At 48.8% G+C, this 17277-nt stretch overlaps 2 protein-coding genes across 8 annotated transcripts in view; one reads left to right on the forward strand and one right to left on the reverse strand.

Moving 5' to 3' along the window:
* Positions 1-5318, forward strand: part of MGAT5 (alpha-1,6-mannosylglycoprotein 6-beta-N-acetylglucosaminyltransferase) — a 450048-nt gene extending 444730 nt beyond the window's left edge. For all 7 annotated transcript variants that reach the window (XM_023730183.1, XM_023730185.1, XM_023730187.1 and 4 more), the window contains one exon: positions 4777-5318. In XM_023730183.1, coding sequence (XP_023585951.1) covers positions 4777-4975 — 199 coding nt within the window. In that variant the 3' untranslated portion in view covers positions 4976-5318. The remainder of the gene's footprint in view (positions 1-4776) is intronic.
* Positions 5319-13244: 7926 nt separating this feature from the next.
* Positions 13245-17277, reverse strand: part of TMEM163 (transmembrane protein 163) — a 301653-nt gene continuing 297620 nt past the window's right edge. The window contains exons 7-8 of the mRNA XM_012555188.2: positions 13840-13981; positions 13245-13362 (exon numbers count right to left, since the gene is read on the reverse strand). Of these exons, the coding sequence (XP_012410642.1) occupies positions 13302-13362; positions 13840-13981 (203 nt within the window). The 3' untranslated portion in view covers positions 13245-13301. The remainder of the gene's footprint in view (positions 13363-13839; positions 13982-17277) is intronic.

Here is a 17277-nt window from a genome sequence, read left to right on the forward strand (position 1 = left end):
GGCCCATCCATATTCATGGCCAATTAGCAATTAGCGCTTCCTACAAACCAGCACTGCTTTTTCTTCTCTGAGTTGGGGCCTGATTCTGAGCCACGCTTAAGCTCCTTTCAGTCTTTGGGTGCCCACAGCCTTTAAGAACCCCCGTCCTCACCATAGAGTATGACTTTAATATATAACATAAAATGAGCCATTTGTGAGCATACTGGGCTGTCTTCTTGAATCAGGGAGAATCAGGCACCTGATTGGCGTAAGTGTGGCAGAGCACACCACGACTCCTGCCCACATAGCATGCTCATTCAGGGCTGACCTGGCCTCTGTATCAAGACTGTACTCAGACTGGAAGGCAGAGGGCCATGGGACACACCAGACTCCACTCCAGTGTGGCCCAGAGGGGAGGCCCTCGGCTTGACAGGTGTACATTAATATGAAAACCAGTTTTTCATTTTACTGCATTTTGAAGTTGTATCTTCTAAAATCTTGAAATATTTGAGTCTGGTGGTTTCTTTTTAGAGAAGTGAATTCTAAACTGTGACGTCTAGCCTGTGAGAGCAGAGAGGTGGCCCAGAGTCAGGGGGATCATCAAGAAGTCTTGGTTGAGTGACCAGCTGAGGGAGGACTTGGCGGGTGTAGGACTGGAATAAGGAGACAAGAGGGAAGAAGGTGGGGAGAAACTCCAGGGGCAGGTAAGTGTGAGGAGTAGGACTGGGTGGTGGCACGACCTGCGTCCTTCCCACCATCCAAAAGGGGAGCGTGTAAGGTAGAGATGGGTTAGGCTTCTGCCTCTGAACTTCCTAGCCTGCCCTTGGCTACTCACCAGCCTGGCACCTGGGACTGCAGGGAGGTAGTAAGCAGCCCTATGGCAAAGTGGAGGGTTGCCCTTTTGTCGTTTTTCAAGAGCTATACAGCGTGAGGAAACCCTGGTGGTGCAGTGGTTAAGAGTTCAGCTGCTAACCAAAAGTTCGGCAGTTCAAATCCACCAGGCGCTCCTTGGAAACCCTGTGGGGCAGTTCTACTCTGTCCTATAGGGTCGCTATGAGTTGGAATTGACTAAATGGCAATGGGTTTTATACAGTGTGAACTGAGGGCTGGTGGGCGTCAGGAGCCCCAACTCCCATCCTAGAGGGAAAGCTGTTTAGTAGGGTAGGGAAACACCTCATTATTTGGAGAACTAATCAAGGGAAGGAATCAAGCATTTTTTTAGAAAGATACATTAGAAAATGCTGAATTCCATATTACTTCACTGCAGTACAATTTTAAGAATTAAAAACTATCTAGTGGACGTGCACATTGAATTAATACCATTTTAGAGTTTTTGTTTTATTTTTAAACAAATATGTCCTGCAAGTCATGATTTGGAGAAATGCAAATAAAATTGCCATAAAATGTGGTTTAAAAGGAGGGAAAGAAGAAGGAAACCTGTTGAGACCAGCCGGAGAAGTCGGCACTGCAGTAGAGTCTGAGGGTGAATGAGTGACAGAGAGAGAGGCAGAAGCAGAGACGAGCTGTGCATGCCCTGAAAAGGCAGGGGTTCCCGTGGGGGATGAGGAGGCCATTTTGTTTCCTGATGCGCTCTAGGGGTTTGGGAAAGTCACTTCACCCCTCTGGGACCTTTTCCTCATCAGTGAAGCCAGGATGATGGGGTAGCATTCCTGACTGCCTGGACAAGAAGATGCTCAGGTACCAGAAGATGCTCAGCCCAGCGGTTGGAGGGCCTCCAGAAATAGGGGATGCTGGCTGTGCTTATAACTCCATGTGGACCAGACCTCTGGGGAATTGCTACACGGCAGGTCTCACCGTTATTCCTGGAGACAGCTGCTGCTGGAGCTACTTTATGGTGGTCTTTGTTCAGCAGCACCGGATGGGCTTTTTCTGCTGCAGCCTCAGTTGAGACACACTCACAGACATGCACACGTGTGTGCATGCAGCCCAGGAGACTGTGCTCTGGAGTCTGAGTCGGGTGACCTGGGAACAGAGTACCCAGAAACCAAACCCATTGCCGTGGAGTTGATTCCAACTCATAGCGACCCTATAGAACAGAGTAGAACTGCCCCATAGGGTTTCCAAGGCTATAAGTCTTTACGGAAGCAGACTGCCACCTCTTTTCTCTTGCATAGCAGCTGCTGGGTTCAAACTTCCGACCTTTCTGTTAGCAGCTGAGCACTTTAAACAGCACCACCAGGGCTCCTTGGGGAGGGAATAAATAGTAGGGTTTTTTATGACTCCTAGCAATTATACTCCCTTACCATGTGGTTTAGAAGTCCCCAGTGGCACAAACAGTTAAAGCGCTCAGCTGCTAACCAAAAGGTTGGTGGTTCGAACCCACCCAAAGGCGCCTTAGAATTCAAGGCTGGAGATCTGCTTCTGAAAGGTCACAGCCAGGAAAAGCCTATGGAGTAGTTCTCCTCTGCCCACATGGGGTCGCCATGAGTCAACTCAGCGGCAGCTGGTGTCGGGCCACGGGGTCTAAGACAGGCTGTAGAGCATCCCACACTCCTGCTCAGCGGTATACCAGGCAGATGGCTTGAGTTAAGACATAGCAGCTGCTGCAACTCTCCTAAACAAATAAATAGCCTAAGTATAAATCTGTATCCCAAGTTCACATTCCCTATGCAGACTTTTAAGTCAAAACTTACTTCTAGAAACCCCTTTATCTCCAGGTAGGGGCATCCTGTGAACTACCTGGTTGCCTGAGTCTCTGACTCATTTTTCCTTTTAGGAAACCCATAAGATCCACTTCCTGCCCCCTCCCTTCATAGCTCATGGCCTTAACCCTTTCTGCCCTGCCATTTCCCAGCTGGCATGCCAAGACCAGAGGTGTTAGGATATTTGGGAAGCCACAGCCAGATGAGAAGTAGCGCTGCTCCCTGAGCAGGCCTCTGTGCTGGGGTCTCATTAGCATGCGTGAAAGGAGAGGCCGGCTCTAGCAGGTAGGGAGCCTGAGAGCCAGTGACATCCTGAGCTCCCAGAAGCAGTTGTGGCTTCAGATCTGACTGAGCAGGCTCCAGGCTGGCAGCATCAGCGAGCTCATCTGAAGCCCCAACAGATGTGCTAGAAATAGCCAGATTAACTTTGGCAAGGCAGGGTGTGCCCAGGTGGCTTGTGTTGGCTAGAGGAAGAGAAGGCGGCAGGAACAAGAGGGGGAATGATGCTTTCTCCTAGCGTTCGGAAGCCTTCCAGAGGCAGCGGGAAACCTCATGGTCCCATCCTGATCCCCATCCTGTCAGCAAGAGGCGAGACTTCCCCAACAAAGCAAAATGGAAATAGTTGACATGTGCGTCAGTGCACACAGTAGAGCAAGAGTGGAGAGTGGTATAGTCTGTCCAGTGTCTACCAGGGCAGGGTTGTTGTTGTGTTGTTATTACTATTATTATTATTGTTTGTAATGGTAAGTATTATTATTATAGGTATAATAATAATTTATTATAATAACAGTAATAGTAATAATAGTTACCATTTATTCAATACCCAGAGTTAGACTCTGCCAAGTGCTCTATAAGCACTAATTTAATTCCTGCTATAAGTTAAGGATTCTTTATCCCCACATTTACAGAAGAAGAAACTAAGACACAGAGAGGGTTAGTTGTTTGTCCAGGTCAGCTCATAAGAGATGAAGTCGGGATTCAAACCCAGGTGGGCCTGGCCCCTACACCCCCTTCTCTGAACTCAGGTACAGCCCTGGTTCCACCTGGCATCCCTGTGGAATGTGGGGTGAGGCCTCCTTGTCTGGCAGAAGCCAAGCTGGGCGGGACTAATGCAAGGGCCCTGGGTCTTGAGGTAAGAGGCTGACACTGTTGCGAACAGGACCATCTGGAATATCCACGTGCCTCAAGCAGTGGTCCCAGCACAGGAAAGCAAAGTCGCAAGGCCACCAGCCCACAGACAATTGCATTATTGGAAGAGTAGATGGCAGAGGAGCAAGAGCCTGGGCTTGGGGCCCTAGGGGCCTGGACTCAAACCCTTGCTCTGCACATCCTTCAGCCTGAGCTCGCTCATCTCTAGCGAGGGTTATTACTGCCATGGCCAAAGGGAGGCTGCGCAGGCCCAGTCAGCCCATGCCCCAGACAGTGTCTTCCCCCAGGAGACTGGCTGAGTACTCCCCAGGGGGAGAGCAGGGCCAGTTACCAGCAGTCTTTGAATGCCACTCATAAAAAAGTCAAACATACTTAAAACATATTTAAATAATATACTTTTGCCCCAGTCTCACTCTTCAGAAATAAGCATTACTAATACTTGAGTGTGCATCCTTCTCAACTTCACATGCACACATACCCACACGCACACACATACATACAGAAACACAAACACACATATACACACACAAACACACATATACACACACCCATACACACACACACATACACACAGGCTGGTCACACTGCTTCCTGTTCTGCCACTTGCCTTCCTCAGAGACATCTTGCCCTGCTGGTACAGGCTTTTCTACCACATTCTTTCTTTTTCACTGACTGCATAGAACTCCCAAAGCACAGATGTGTGAGATTTAGCCATCCCTTCCCTACTTGGTTTCTGATTTCTCACCATTACAGACAGTGCCTCACTGACCAGCCTCAAACGTACACTTCCACACGCACGCCTTGCACTCATACACTTTCTCTGGGCTAAATTCCTAGAGGTGGGGAATTACCAGGTCAGAGGGTGGGCTCCATTCAGTTTCTAAAGCAGGAGGACCCAGTGTGCCCCCCTGCACCAAGGAGGTGGCTAAAGATACCAGTGACAAGGACAGGTGTCTCCAACCCACGTCTTTCTCTTCCTCTCCAGATACGAGGTGATCTGCCAAAGCTCCGAGCTGGCCAAGGACATCCTGGTGCCCTCCTTTGACCCCAAGAACAAGCACTGTGTGTTTCAAGAGGACCTGCTGCTCTTCAGCTGTGCGGGCGCCCACCCCAGGCACCAGAGGATCTGCCCTTGCCGGGACTTCATCAAGGGCCAGGTGGCCCTCTGCAAAGACTGTCTATAGCGGCCATCCTCCCGGCCCCGGGCCGATGCTGCTGGGAAGGACAGCGGCCCCAGCCCCGTCGGGCATGGCCAAGGGGCAGACGCCCTTCTGGGACACCTGCCAGCCCTGACCTCTTTGGTGGGAAGGTCTCCGTCGGGCTTAGCTCCTGCTGCAGTCCGAGCTTTACAGCGGAGGAGTTTCCACAGAAACAAAACGCTGGTGGACATCTGGCCAGGAGCCTGGCCTCTCCCTGGCCATAGCTGCATTGGTATTTTTTGAGGAACAATTGTGGAGAGACTTTATCGATGCAGCTGCTCCAGGGTGAAAAGAAAACCTCCAGTTCATTTAAAAAAAAAAAAAAAAAGGAAGAATTGAGCTGATTGGAAAGAACTTTGTACAGGAAAATTCCTAAACCCATTAATTTATTTATTTGGGTGGGAGGGAGGGGGAAGTAAGGGAGGGAGAAGAGGAACTGATCTTGTTTCTTCTTTTGTTCCCCACTGCTAACCTGCCTTCTTTCTGATACTGTTCCTGTGGGCGGGGTGTGGAGGAGAAAGAAGGGACCGAGTGAGCTGTGAGGCTGGCGGCATGCGCGCCTCTAGGAACCTAGCTCCTCAAAGCGAATGGCGGCAGAACAAAAGGAAATCTTGCTTTTAAAACAAAGCCAAGCACTCCAGGGCATTGTGGGTACACCTGATCCTGCTTGTTGCCCAGAGAGCCCAGCCAGGGATAGGACATGGGAATGCCTGGCCGCTCCCCTCCGGGTTTCCCTCCCGGCCGGGCCCAGCAACCCTACCCCAGCCAGAATTACTGGTTAGAATCCCTTCAGAAAGGAAATGCGGGCTTTGGGGATTTACGCTTGCTAGTTAGTTTTTGCTAAATCCGCACTCCTCAAATGCCACCAGAAGGCGGAGGTATAAAGGAGGGACTCAGATTGTTGCTGGCTGCCTTGGAGGTCTTCCTCTCCAGGCCCTTCAGAGGGTCGTCTGGGAGCTGGGATTCCCACAGGAGTCGGCCCCCTCAGCAGGGTCCAGACAAGTGGGCAGTGTTGGCCTTCCTCTGATGTCTGGCATCGCCACAGGCCAGGGAGTGCGGCTCTCTGGAAAGTTGGCGTTCATTGGCGGGCAGGGGCAGTTTCTTTAGCAAATGCGGATGAATTGTGCCCTGGACGCTCACCTGTGGGTGTGGGAGTGGCTGGCAGGGGTGGGAGTGTGACAAAGCTTTCACTCCAGGCGCAGTGTTCTGAGGGGTATGAGCAGCAGCGTGGATGAGGCCGGAGCCAGTGGCAGATTGGCCTACTAGACACACTGGACTCCGCCTTCCAATACCTGGCGTCCCCGCGCTCTGCCTTTGGGAAAGGCCCCCTCCCCCAGCACTGTGTACTAGTCTGAGTTTCCCATGAAGCCCTGACATCTCCACGTGGTGAGAGCGAGCCCTCTCCTTGCTCTTGGTGAATGTCCCGTCATGAGCCGTCAGTGTGACCCACCCATCCTCGCTGCAGGTTTTGAGTGCCTTGCCTGCTCAGACCCAGGTCCCTCCAGGGGTTCTCGGGAGTGAAGGAAGGAAGGACTCTGCTTCATGGGGACCAGCGGGGAGTATGGAGCCTTTAAGTCTGGGAAGTTGGGATTCTGCCTGCTTCCCCATTTCTGCCTTTCTTCCCCAGTAGGTAAATCACACCAAATGCACAGCCAGACCCCATCTGAATTGCACCTCCAATCCTAGAGAATGGGGAAGGGGGTCTCCTCTATCCTTAGGTGGCCTGTGCGGACATCTGCCAAGAGAGGGTTGATGGGTGGCTTCTGCCCTGAGCAGATGCAGAGGCCCTTCAAGAACCGAGAACAGCCTTTGCCCGGACCCAGCAATGAGAAGGAGAAACAGTTGGCATCCTTGCTGTTAGGAACAGCTTTTCCCTGTGAATGGGTCTCTTGGCTGGGCTCTGGGTGTGGGAATTTTCGGCTTGAGTGCTCCCAAACCTGTAGTTTCCAGGCCGGTACCGCCCTCTCCTGGACCTTTCTTGGAGCTTCAAAAACTGAGGATGTCAGTGCTGGCATGCGACCAGCAGGGGGAGCCTGTGGGCCAAGCCTGATTTCCCAGGCTTCGCTGGGTTAACCCATCTTTTAGCAGCCCGATGTTGGCGAGTGGATTCTGACCCATAGCGACCTTATAGGACAGAGTAGAACTGCCCTGTAGGGTTTCCAAGGAGCAGCTGGTGGATTCGAACTGCCAACCTTTTGGTTAGCAGCCGTATCACTTAACCATTGCGCCAGAGCTATGTAAACAAGCACAGGGATTAAAGAAAGGAAGGAAGCTGGAAAGCAAAGTACTGTGAAAACAGAGTGTCCCTGCCGTATGTTTTAGAAGCTGCCTGAATTGTTGGTGGGCTGTTCCTGAGCTCAGGGTCCTCCAGGCCATCTTGATAACCCCTCAGCTGTCCCATTCTTCTCCAAGCGAGGAGGAGGGTCGGGCAGCCCCGCATAGTACCTTCCCCAGTAAGAGAATCCTCTTCCTTCCTCCAACCCTGGTGCTGGATAAGCCAGAGATCTGGCTAGGACTGCTGCTCTTGGGGCAAACCAACCCACACTCCAGTTGTTGAGGGCATTATCAATAGAGTTGTGATACTGGAATGAATCCTGGTTCTGGGGCCTCCTCAGGCTTGGCTAGGTTTAGTCAGTGTGCCCTGTGAAATGGGGGAGGGGTGTTCCTCTGCTTGGTGTGGAAGACAGGACTCCTGCCTGTGCAGAACAAAGGGCCTCTGACAGTGTGAGCTGGGAGCCTGCAATGATTTGGTCCGCGACCTTAATAGAATCCTAAACCGATCTGTAACTGATGACACTTCCATGAGGAGAGAAGTCTGTAGCAGAATCAATGTTTTCCTAAGCTATAAGCATATCTTTCCCGGTCTTTTAAGTTTTTGTATGGGTTTTTTTTTTTTTTTTCCTTAAGTGAAATTTGGATATTTTTTTCCCCATGGTGAGCTTAAGTTCTTAAAAAATTTTGAGGAAAAGCATTTATCTAATTTATTAAAAGAGAGGAAGCTTTCCTTTGAAAGGTAAAGTGGAGAAACATGCTTCTTTTAATGCCAGTAAACACCTCATTTCTTGCGTGTATGCAATTTGATTTGCACATATACAAATGGAAAAGCTCTTTACATTTTTACTTAGATTGAGTTTTTGTCACCACTTATAACTTGCTCTTTTTGCGTATGCCATGTGTTTAGAAATGTTAAAGTCTGTCTCTTTGGTGATATTTATTGTTTCTCTGATGTGCCTTTTCAGTTTTCTTTGAGGCTAACTTTCTGAATCTGGGTGCTGTTTAAAGGACTATAGCCGACTCCAGCTTAAGAGATAAGGCATGTTCTGGGTTCACTGCAGATGCCCAGGCTATATGCCAGAAATGCCCCCCGTCCCCACTAGGCCACAGCACCCAAGCACATGCAGACACCTCCAATTCTGCCAGACCAGCCTGTGCCCTCCAGGTCTGCTGGGCCAGATGGTTGGGTCTGTCTGGGGATGACTGCCTGTAAATGTGCTGATGGGGCTGTCCTCCCTGCTGCCCAGGCTTTGCTGAGTGTGGCCAGGGCAAATACCAACCCTCTCAGAGTGCATTCAAGGGGAGCACAGCCCCACTGAGCTCATCAGAAGCGCTAGCCCAGAAACACTTCAGCTGGCTGGCATCATGAAGGGCGATGACTGTGCCCCCTCATCTGTGTTTCCTTAGTGAATGCAGGGTTTAATGAAGGGGAATGATTAGTTTCTTGCCTTTGGGAGTAGAGCCCCAAAAGGACATGGCTCACTGGTAGTGAAGGCATAAATGCCTCAGGTTGGACTGAAGCTGTGTGTTTATAGGTGGGTGTGTACTTTTTGGACCAGACCAAGGCAGGCCACCCCATTTCTCTGAGGTGGTTTACCTAGATTGTGTATATAATTGGGAGACTCCCCCTTTCCCCCATTCCCAGAAATTCTTGATTTAAAGAAAAAGTCTATTTTGTTAACGACAGGCTCTGTTGTATGTGTTACTGTCCCAAGCCTGGATTGTTTTATTTATTTAAAATATTTTGATTTCCATATTGGCTTCTCTTTAATCCCCTCCATCCTTATGAGGCTGCTGAGCATCTTCATTTGAGTAGATGGATGAACAAAAATAGATTCCTGTTCATTTAGGAAGGTGGGAATTTCCTAAAGCTGAGAACGAGTTCCTTTCATTCTTATTGGCTTCCACAAAAAGTGGAAAACCAACTCTTTCTAGCAAACGGCCACACTAGCTGTATAGTTGGATGCAGAAAAAAAAATTACCCTAGCTTTCTTAGCGCTTAGGGTTTTTGTGAGGAGTCACGTTTAGCACAGTGCCTGGCGCATAGTAAACCGTAGTAAATGTTAAATATTGTTGTTACTATTAGCATTTCATGAGATTTGAGAAGTAAAGAGCTGACCTCACTCCCTATCTGTTGATTCAAAAGTCATACCTACATGAAAATGTTATTCCAAGTGGATTAAATGTTGTAGGACTTTCGTCTAGAATGTCCAAGTTCTGTACCTACCCTGCTAGCTGAAGTTTTTCTGTATCCCGGAATTCACTGAGTGATTTGAAAATATGCCATGATTCAGCCCCAAATGAAGCAAAGCTGCAAGGGCTTAAAAACTGGAGATGCAAAGGGTAAAGGTGACCTTCGGCCACATACCTGGACGTCACCGTCCTCAATCATGTCTTCTGGGCCATTCAAGGGATTTTCTTTGAGGAATGTTTTGATCCAGAAATTAAAATGAGTTGTCTGACAGATTGAATCCCTTAATCATAGTCCTCTGAAATGCAGTAATGGAGGTTTTGTTATTTAAGGAGGAATGACCAATGGAACTTGCTCATTTCCCAGAAAGTCCCTTTGCCCCCTGCTGGCTAGGGTGGCCCCTCCTGTCCAAAGGTTCAAATTCCCAGGCAGGTTACCTCTCCCATGTTTCCATCAAATTAAAGTTCAGTTCCATGGCCCTAGTCCCGGAAGAGGCCTACCTGTGTCCCAGTCCAGCTCGGCCAGGCTGGAGACGCCAAGTCCACACATGACCACTTGGGCGGTGGTGGGGTCTCCTGGCCTGCTCAGGACAGCTCCCAAAGAGACTGCCCATGGTTTAACAAGGTTTTCCCAAATCACCTAATTATCAGTTACCTTTTTGTTTTGTTGGGGCTTGGCTTCTTATTCCCTTGGCAAATTTAAAGTGTTATCTCCTATCCTATCTGTATGACTCTGGATAATGATTTTAGTTGTAGACTATGAGGGAAATTTCTGGAATCCAGTGTCATCTTCAAATTCCTTTGGATTCTCTTTTGCTGAATACAGTTGTGTAGGTCTAGGGATGTATGTTGGACTTGACCTTCAGAGCACCACTTCCTTTATCCCAGAATCTGTGAAGTCTTAATACCATCTCCTCCCCCTACCCCACCACTGTAGCTGGTGAAGCGCAGCAAAGGGAGATAGCAACAAAAGGGGAACTGTGTGTTTGTACAGTGGCAGTGCTCGTGTCTGAAGATGAGGGGTGGGCACTCAGAGAATTTGGGGTGCTGGAGGGCAAAGGGACAGCAGGCCGGGAACCTGCACAGTCTGTCATCTTCTCCAAAGCAGAGATAGAGCAAACTTGGGACGTGTTTTTCTCACTTTCCCACCCAAGTACTAATGAGACAGCAGTGTCACAATCGATGCCAAAGGAGATGGGGGCTCCCCTCTGTAGTTGCTGTCACAGCCCTGACGCCTTGCAGCTCATGGCAGTTCTCATCTGTCTTCAAACAACTGGGTGCAACCATGTTCTACTGTTCACCTCTGGGGTTATGTAGTGCAGGATTCTGCAAATAAGGTGTCGCTGTCCAAACGTACTGTACTGGCATAGAGAGCACTGCTTTGTTTTCCACTGTTGTAGAGAAAATAGGGAGAACTTTATTTTTCAATAAACTTTTCTTGTGTGACAGGTGGAAGTGATTTTTTGGGGGGGTGAGTGGGCACAGGGTCCCATGAAGAACAAGCAGCGGCTGTCCAGCTGCAGCCCCACGCTGGATTCCACTGACCCATTCACATTTTGCAAACACACTGTTGAAAGTGAGTGGAGGGGGAGAGGTTTTACTATTGCGTATTTCCCTTATGTCACATCTACCAGCATTCAGAGCGCGCTCTCTGCCCTGTGTTTACCTACCAGGGAGCTGAATTTGAAACTGGAAGCTAGTGCTTTTTTTTTTTTTAAGGTAACTGTATACCACAACAGACATATAAAAATCTTTTAAGATGGGCTAGCAAAATAGCCCTAAAAAGTGTCTGAGGGCCAGACCTTGAATATGTTTCTCCCCCCACAAAAGATTAACTTTTGAACAAGGGTTCTGTGGTCCACGTCACCGGTTGCTGTTACGGCGACCCCATGTGTCAAAATAGAACTGTGCTCCATGGGGTTTTCAATGGCTGATTTTCTTGGAAGTAGGTTGCCAGGCCTTTCTTCCAAGGTACTTCTGGGTGGACTCAAACCTCCAACTGTTTGATTTATAGCCGAGCATGTTAACCATTTGCAACACCTGGGGACTCCCGGAGTCCATGAGCACTTAGTTACGCAAATGCCCTGGAAACATGAGGAAGGTCAAGTTAGCGGCCACGTTGACGGGCTTGTCTGCAGGTGGTGGTGTGGCTGCATGGTTTGGCCCTCTGCAGTAGGGGGCAACCCTGAAGTCGTCAGACCTGGCTACTGCCTGGAATGAAGAAGACACCACACAGTTCCCATAAGTGTTTAGAGAACACAGATCCCAAAAAATGTGCCAAGGAAAAATGGAGCGCTTCAGCTGGGGGAATGCTACATTGTCCCTCCGCGAGCTTTCACAATGCATATTAAATTCAGTGAGAAATGCTGCAGAAAAGGAGCATATCTACTTGCTGGGCCACTCGATCCTTTGTTCACGGAACATTAAAATCCCATCCAACACTCAAAATGCCCTTGGGGAAACCACAGTGAAAGCATCAGAGCAAACCAAGGTTCAGTGGCCCCATAGAACAAACATCCCTCCCTTCACCAGCCTGAAACAGCCCGATGGGAGACGGGGCAGGGAGGGCTGGGGAATAGCCACCAAGGACCACCTCCCTCCAGGAGATTCCAGCACCACCAAGTGAACACACATCCACTCTCCTCCCTACCCAAGCACCTGGCAGTTGCCTGACTGAGTCAAAAAGCCCTTCAAGGTCCTCACTCAGACCTGCCCCAGTCACAATCACCCCCTCCCACACCCTCCTCAAAGGGAGTCATTCAGCCACCTGGGAAACCTGTCCATGCCAGAGTTCCTGCATGCTGGTGCCGCATGGTGACAACCCACACAGATTACCTCCCCATACCATACAAAACAGGTCAAGTCTTTATTGGTCAGACACTGCTGCCTGGAGAAGCAACAGTCCCAGAGGTACAGAACTTTGCATGTTGGGGGGACATTTTTACGGACTCTATATCTAACGTTACATACACGGAGCATGTCTTGTTCTTTACAGAGTAAGCAGCCATCTCTAACAGACTGTAATGTACCATTACCACTTCACACAGCATATAGATATATGCATATATGGATAAAGATTATTATTATTACAAATCATCTGTAGTTTCACAGCTCTCAAAAAATGGATCCTGTATTTACATTTATGTTCAACTTCTGAATGTTCAAGAAGGGGTCGTGTGCTTGGCTCGTCCATGCAAAGCTCATATATCGATCACTAAGTACTTTGAAAATAGAATGGTCTCCTTTTGAACAAATCTGTTTAGATTTAGGATTAGTAAAACAGCATAGAACTAATGAAATACAGCGATAGAAATTAGGAAGTGATACACTGATGTTCTGGGTCTGTTAAGGGGCGGGGAGACAAGAGGGTGCAGTCTTCCCTTAAAATCTGCCAGGAGCTGAGACTTTGGAATTAGGAGCTGGCAGGGACCACCTAGAGTCCAGAGGGTGTGGGTCTGGTCAGTTGCTATCCATTTCAGGCTTAGAGCACCACAGAAGAACTTTCTGCCACGCTGAGATCTTACCCCACTGGCAAGAACATTTTTACTCCAGAAAATAGAAAATGTCAGTTACAGCTGGAGAGTGGGAGAGCGTGTCTCCCCTCCCTGCACATTGTCCTGCTACATTTGATGGGGCAGTGGTGTGGGGGGTGAGGGGGAGGGGGCAGTGCAGACCGATGTGCTGGGCAGACCTCGTCCCAGGAGGACAAACTTTATGAAAGAAAACTTCCAAAAAAAGAAACTGGATGTTCCGTTAAATGTTGGCACCATCGGCCTCTGTGGAAACCTCTTGTGGTCTTGACGTTCTTCATGCTGATGGGGCAGCCAGCTTGGCCCCGCAGCCACCTTCACTCAAACATCTCGTAGTGGCGGGTCTGCCTCATCCTTGGCACCATGTCGATGAGGAGTCTGCAGAGAGGAAAACAGACATGGTCACCTCAATACCTGGCCCTCCACGGCCCTTGTTCTGGAGGGCTTGGGGAAGCAGAGAGGAACTTTTTTTTTAAGATATAATTCACATACCATAAAATCCACCCTTTTAAAGTGTACAATTCAGTGGTATTTAGTATAGTCACAAGGTTGTGGAACCATCACCACTATCTAATTTCAGAACATTTTTATCACCTCAGAAAGAAACCCAGGACCCAATAGCAGTCACTCTCCATTCCCCAACATGCCTACTCCTCCCCGCCGCAGCCCCTGGCAACCACTAATCTACTTTCTGTCTCTATGATCCCTGCTCGGGTCTTCCAGTCACTGGCCATCACTCGGCATTCGGATCAGGAGGTCACGGGTATGAGATGTGACTTTCAGCATTCTGCTGTGTCGTTTCTGGTGGGAGAAGGGGTTGGGTTGGGAAATGCAGACCTGGAAGGAGACACTCACTTGACCCCGTAGGCAAATATGGTGAGGCCGATGAGCACACCTATGCTGCCGTCCAGGTACCAGACAGCCGTGTTATGCTTAAACACTTCTGCACTCAGGAGAATGGAGAAGCCCATCACACCGCCCACAAGGGAATTAAACCCTGCAAAAGAAGCAAAGAGAGGCTGGAGCTCAGAGCCAAGCCAACTTTGTTAAGACACCAAGAGAATGACCAAAATGCCAGGCGGACCTCCACACTGCCTAGAAGCTCTCACAGATGACAGCCACTACCTCAGACGCCTATGTGACTTGTCAAGCCTTGGCTCAAATGTCACCAGAGACTTCCCTGGACAGAGCCCTCACCCCAATGCCAGTCTCCACCCCTTGTTGTTGTTGTTAGCGGCCCTCAAGTCAGCCCCTGACTCATAGTGACCCCATGTACAACAGAGCGAAACGCTACCCATTCCTGAGCCATCCCATGATAGGTTGGGGGTCACTGGCTAATTTTCAGAAGTAAATCACCAGGTCTTTCCTCCTAGTCTGTCTTAGTCTGGAAGCTCCACCGAAACCCGTTCAGCATTATAGCAACACACAAGCATCCACTGACAGATGGGTGGTGGCTGCACATGAGGTGCATTGGCCAGGAATCAAACCTGGGTCTCCTGCATGGAAGGCAAGAATTCTACCACTGAACCACCACCAATGCCTCTCTCCACCTTGCTGTATTTTCTTCCCAGCAATTATGATGATGTCACTAGTATGTGTGTGGTTATTGCTTGTCTTCCTTCCACGCCCACTAGAATGTAAGCCTCAGGAGGGGCAGGGGTTTTGCTTTCTGTTGAATTTGCAGTCCCCAGGACAGTGCCTGGCACACAGTAGGCATTCAAATACTTGTTGACTCAAATCTGTTGCATGTCTACTGGGCCAAGTACCGAGCTGTGTGTTGAATATGTGTTATGGCATATAACTCTTCTCAATCCTATGAAGTCAGATTATTATCCCCATTTTACTGATGAGAAAACTAAGTTGAGTATTAAGGAAAAAAAAAAAAAAACCAAACCTGTTGCCATTGAGTCTATTCCAACTCATAGCAACCCTGTAGGACAGAGTAGAACTGCCCCATAGGGTTTCCAAGAAGCAGCTGCTGGATTCGAACTGCTGACCTTTTGGTTAGCAGCCGAACTCTTAACCACTGTGCCACCAGGGCTCCAAGCTGAGTATAGTGAGGTTAAATAACTTGATGCAGGTTACACAGATTGAGAAACTGGGATTCTACCTAAACTCATATTCTTTCCTTCCAAGTTATTTTTGTTGGTTGCTGCCAAGTCAACTCCAACTCATGGAGACCTCATGTACAACGTAACGAAATGCTTCCCTGTCCTGGGCCATCTTCATGATTGTTGGCATGTTTGAGTTCATTCTTGCAGCTATTGTGTAGTGCCTTCCAAGGTAGGGGGCTCATCTTCCTGCACTATATTATACAATATGCTATTGTGATCCATAGGGTTTTTGTTGGCTAATTTTTGGAAGTAGATCACCAGGTCTCCCTTCCTAGTCTTAGTCTGGAAGCTCCACTGAAACCTGTCCACCATAAGTGACCCTGCTAGTGTTTGAAATACCAGTGGCATAGTTTCCAGCATCATAGCAACATGCACACCACCAGAGTCTGATGAACTGACAGGTGGGTGGTGGTTGTTTTTCCTTACATAGTCTCCTCTAAGTAACCTAACGATTTTCGCTCTCTCTCCAGGAAGAGAAATGCAAAGTTTAGAATTAGCTACATGGGTGAAGAAATGGCAGTAAAAACAGAGATGGCGCTAACAGATTTTGGTCACCATCTCTTTTTGCATGTCACCTCCTTTGGGTCTCACAACTTAGAGATCACAGTTCCATTTTTACCTGAGTTTGCAAAGGCCACATATAAGAGAATGGCTTAGGATAGCTTCTAGGTCTCCCTGTGCTGTGAGCCACAAGGCTCCTTGCCTACCTTAGAGTCATGCTGACCCCAAAGAAGCTCTGGTGGTCCCCCCAGGCCTGATAGCTGGTCCGGGCAGGGCCCAGCTGAGCCATCATCTACTGCCAGAAGCTTCTCCAACAACAGACCCTGGTTTGTTCCTGGGGAAACTCCACCTGCATAATAGTGCCATGCTTTTGCTGAATTCAAAAACCCTAACTCCAGTTACAAGCAGGAGAATTGAGATCAAACAGCCTTAAATTCAGGGCTGTCCACCTAGGTGAGAGAAGAGCAGGGGAGAGGAAAAATTTGGGGACAGGGATGATTTCAGCAAAGCCTGGGTAAGAGCCCTTCCCAGATGGCCCAAGGTGTGGGGCTCAGTGGGTTGCTCCCCAACAATCTTGGGAACAAGACGAACCTGGGGCCTGCAAGGACACCTTGGGGACTGGCCTGTAACACTGATTGACTATTGCATCACACCCTTTCTCTCCTCAAATCTCCGACATCCCTCCCCCGACTCCAAGGCTGATGCCTTGGACTTCTTAGAGCAACAATGTTTGGACAAGAATGATCTCATCCTCCAAACACCAAACCCACCACCCCCTGTAGCTGCTGCTTCAACAGTTCAGCTACTTCTCTAGGTATCTCTGTTCCAGTGTAAGACTAACTTCTCCATACCTGTTCACCTCAAAGGACTTTATTCTTGCAATTATTCTCCCTCTCTCCCTGATCATTCCCACTGAGATACAAACCATATATTACCATCAACACCCCTATTCTCTGTTACTAGTTGCCATTGAGTCAATTCCAACTCACAGTGATCCATGTGTGTCAGAGTAGACTGTGTTCCACAGAGTTTTCAGTGGTTGATTTTTCAGAAATAGATCTCCAGGTCTTTCTTACAAGGCACCTCTGGGTAGACTCAAACCACCAACCTTTCGGTTTAGCAGCCGAGCATGATAACCACTTGCACCACCCAGAGACTTCTCTATTTTCTACTACCCTTCACAAAACTCCTTCAAGAATTGTCTACCTAAGACGCCTCCACACTCATACCTCCCATTTTCTCTCCAACCCATTCCAATCAGGTAACCTCTTCCCCACCCTTACTGAGGCCATCCATGAATGACTCCAGGTTGCCATATGCAATGGTTAATTCCTTGTCCTTGCCTTACTCCCTCCTTCTGGGAGCTCTTCTTCCTCCAGTCTTCCCTGACTGCACTCTCCTGGTTTTACTATGTCCTCTCTAGCATCCTTCTCAGCTGCTTTGCTAGATCCTCCTCCTCCTCTCAGCCTGAGTGCCCAGCTCAGTCTTCTGACCTCTTTTCTATCTACATTATCCCCCTAGGTTATCACCTCGAATCCCATAGGCCAATGTCTCTCACATTTCTTTTTCCTGACCTTTCCCTTAAGCTGCAGACCCACTCATGTAAGCATCTCATACTTAACATGTTCAAAGCTGAAATCTCAATTACTGCCTCCCAAAAGCTTCACCCTCTAGCCAC

Source organism: Trichechus manatus, unplaced genomic scaffold, assembly GCF_000243295.1.
Source record: "Trichechus manatus latirostris isolate Lorelei unplaced genomic scaffold, TriManLat1.0 scaffold00033, whole genome shotgun sequence".
NCBI lineage: Eukaryota > Metazoa > Chordata > Mammalia > Sirenia > Trichechidae > Trichechus > Trichechus manatus.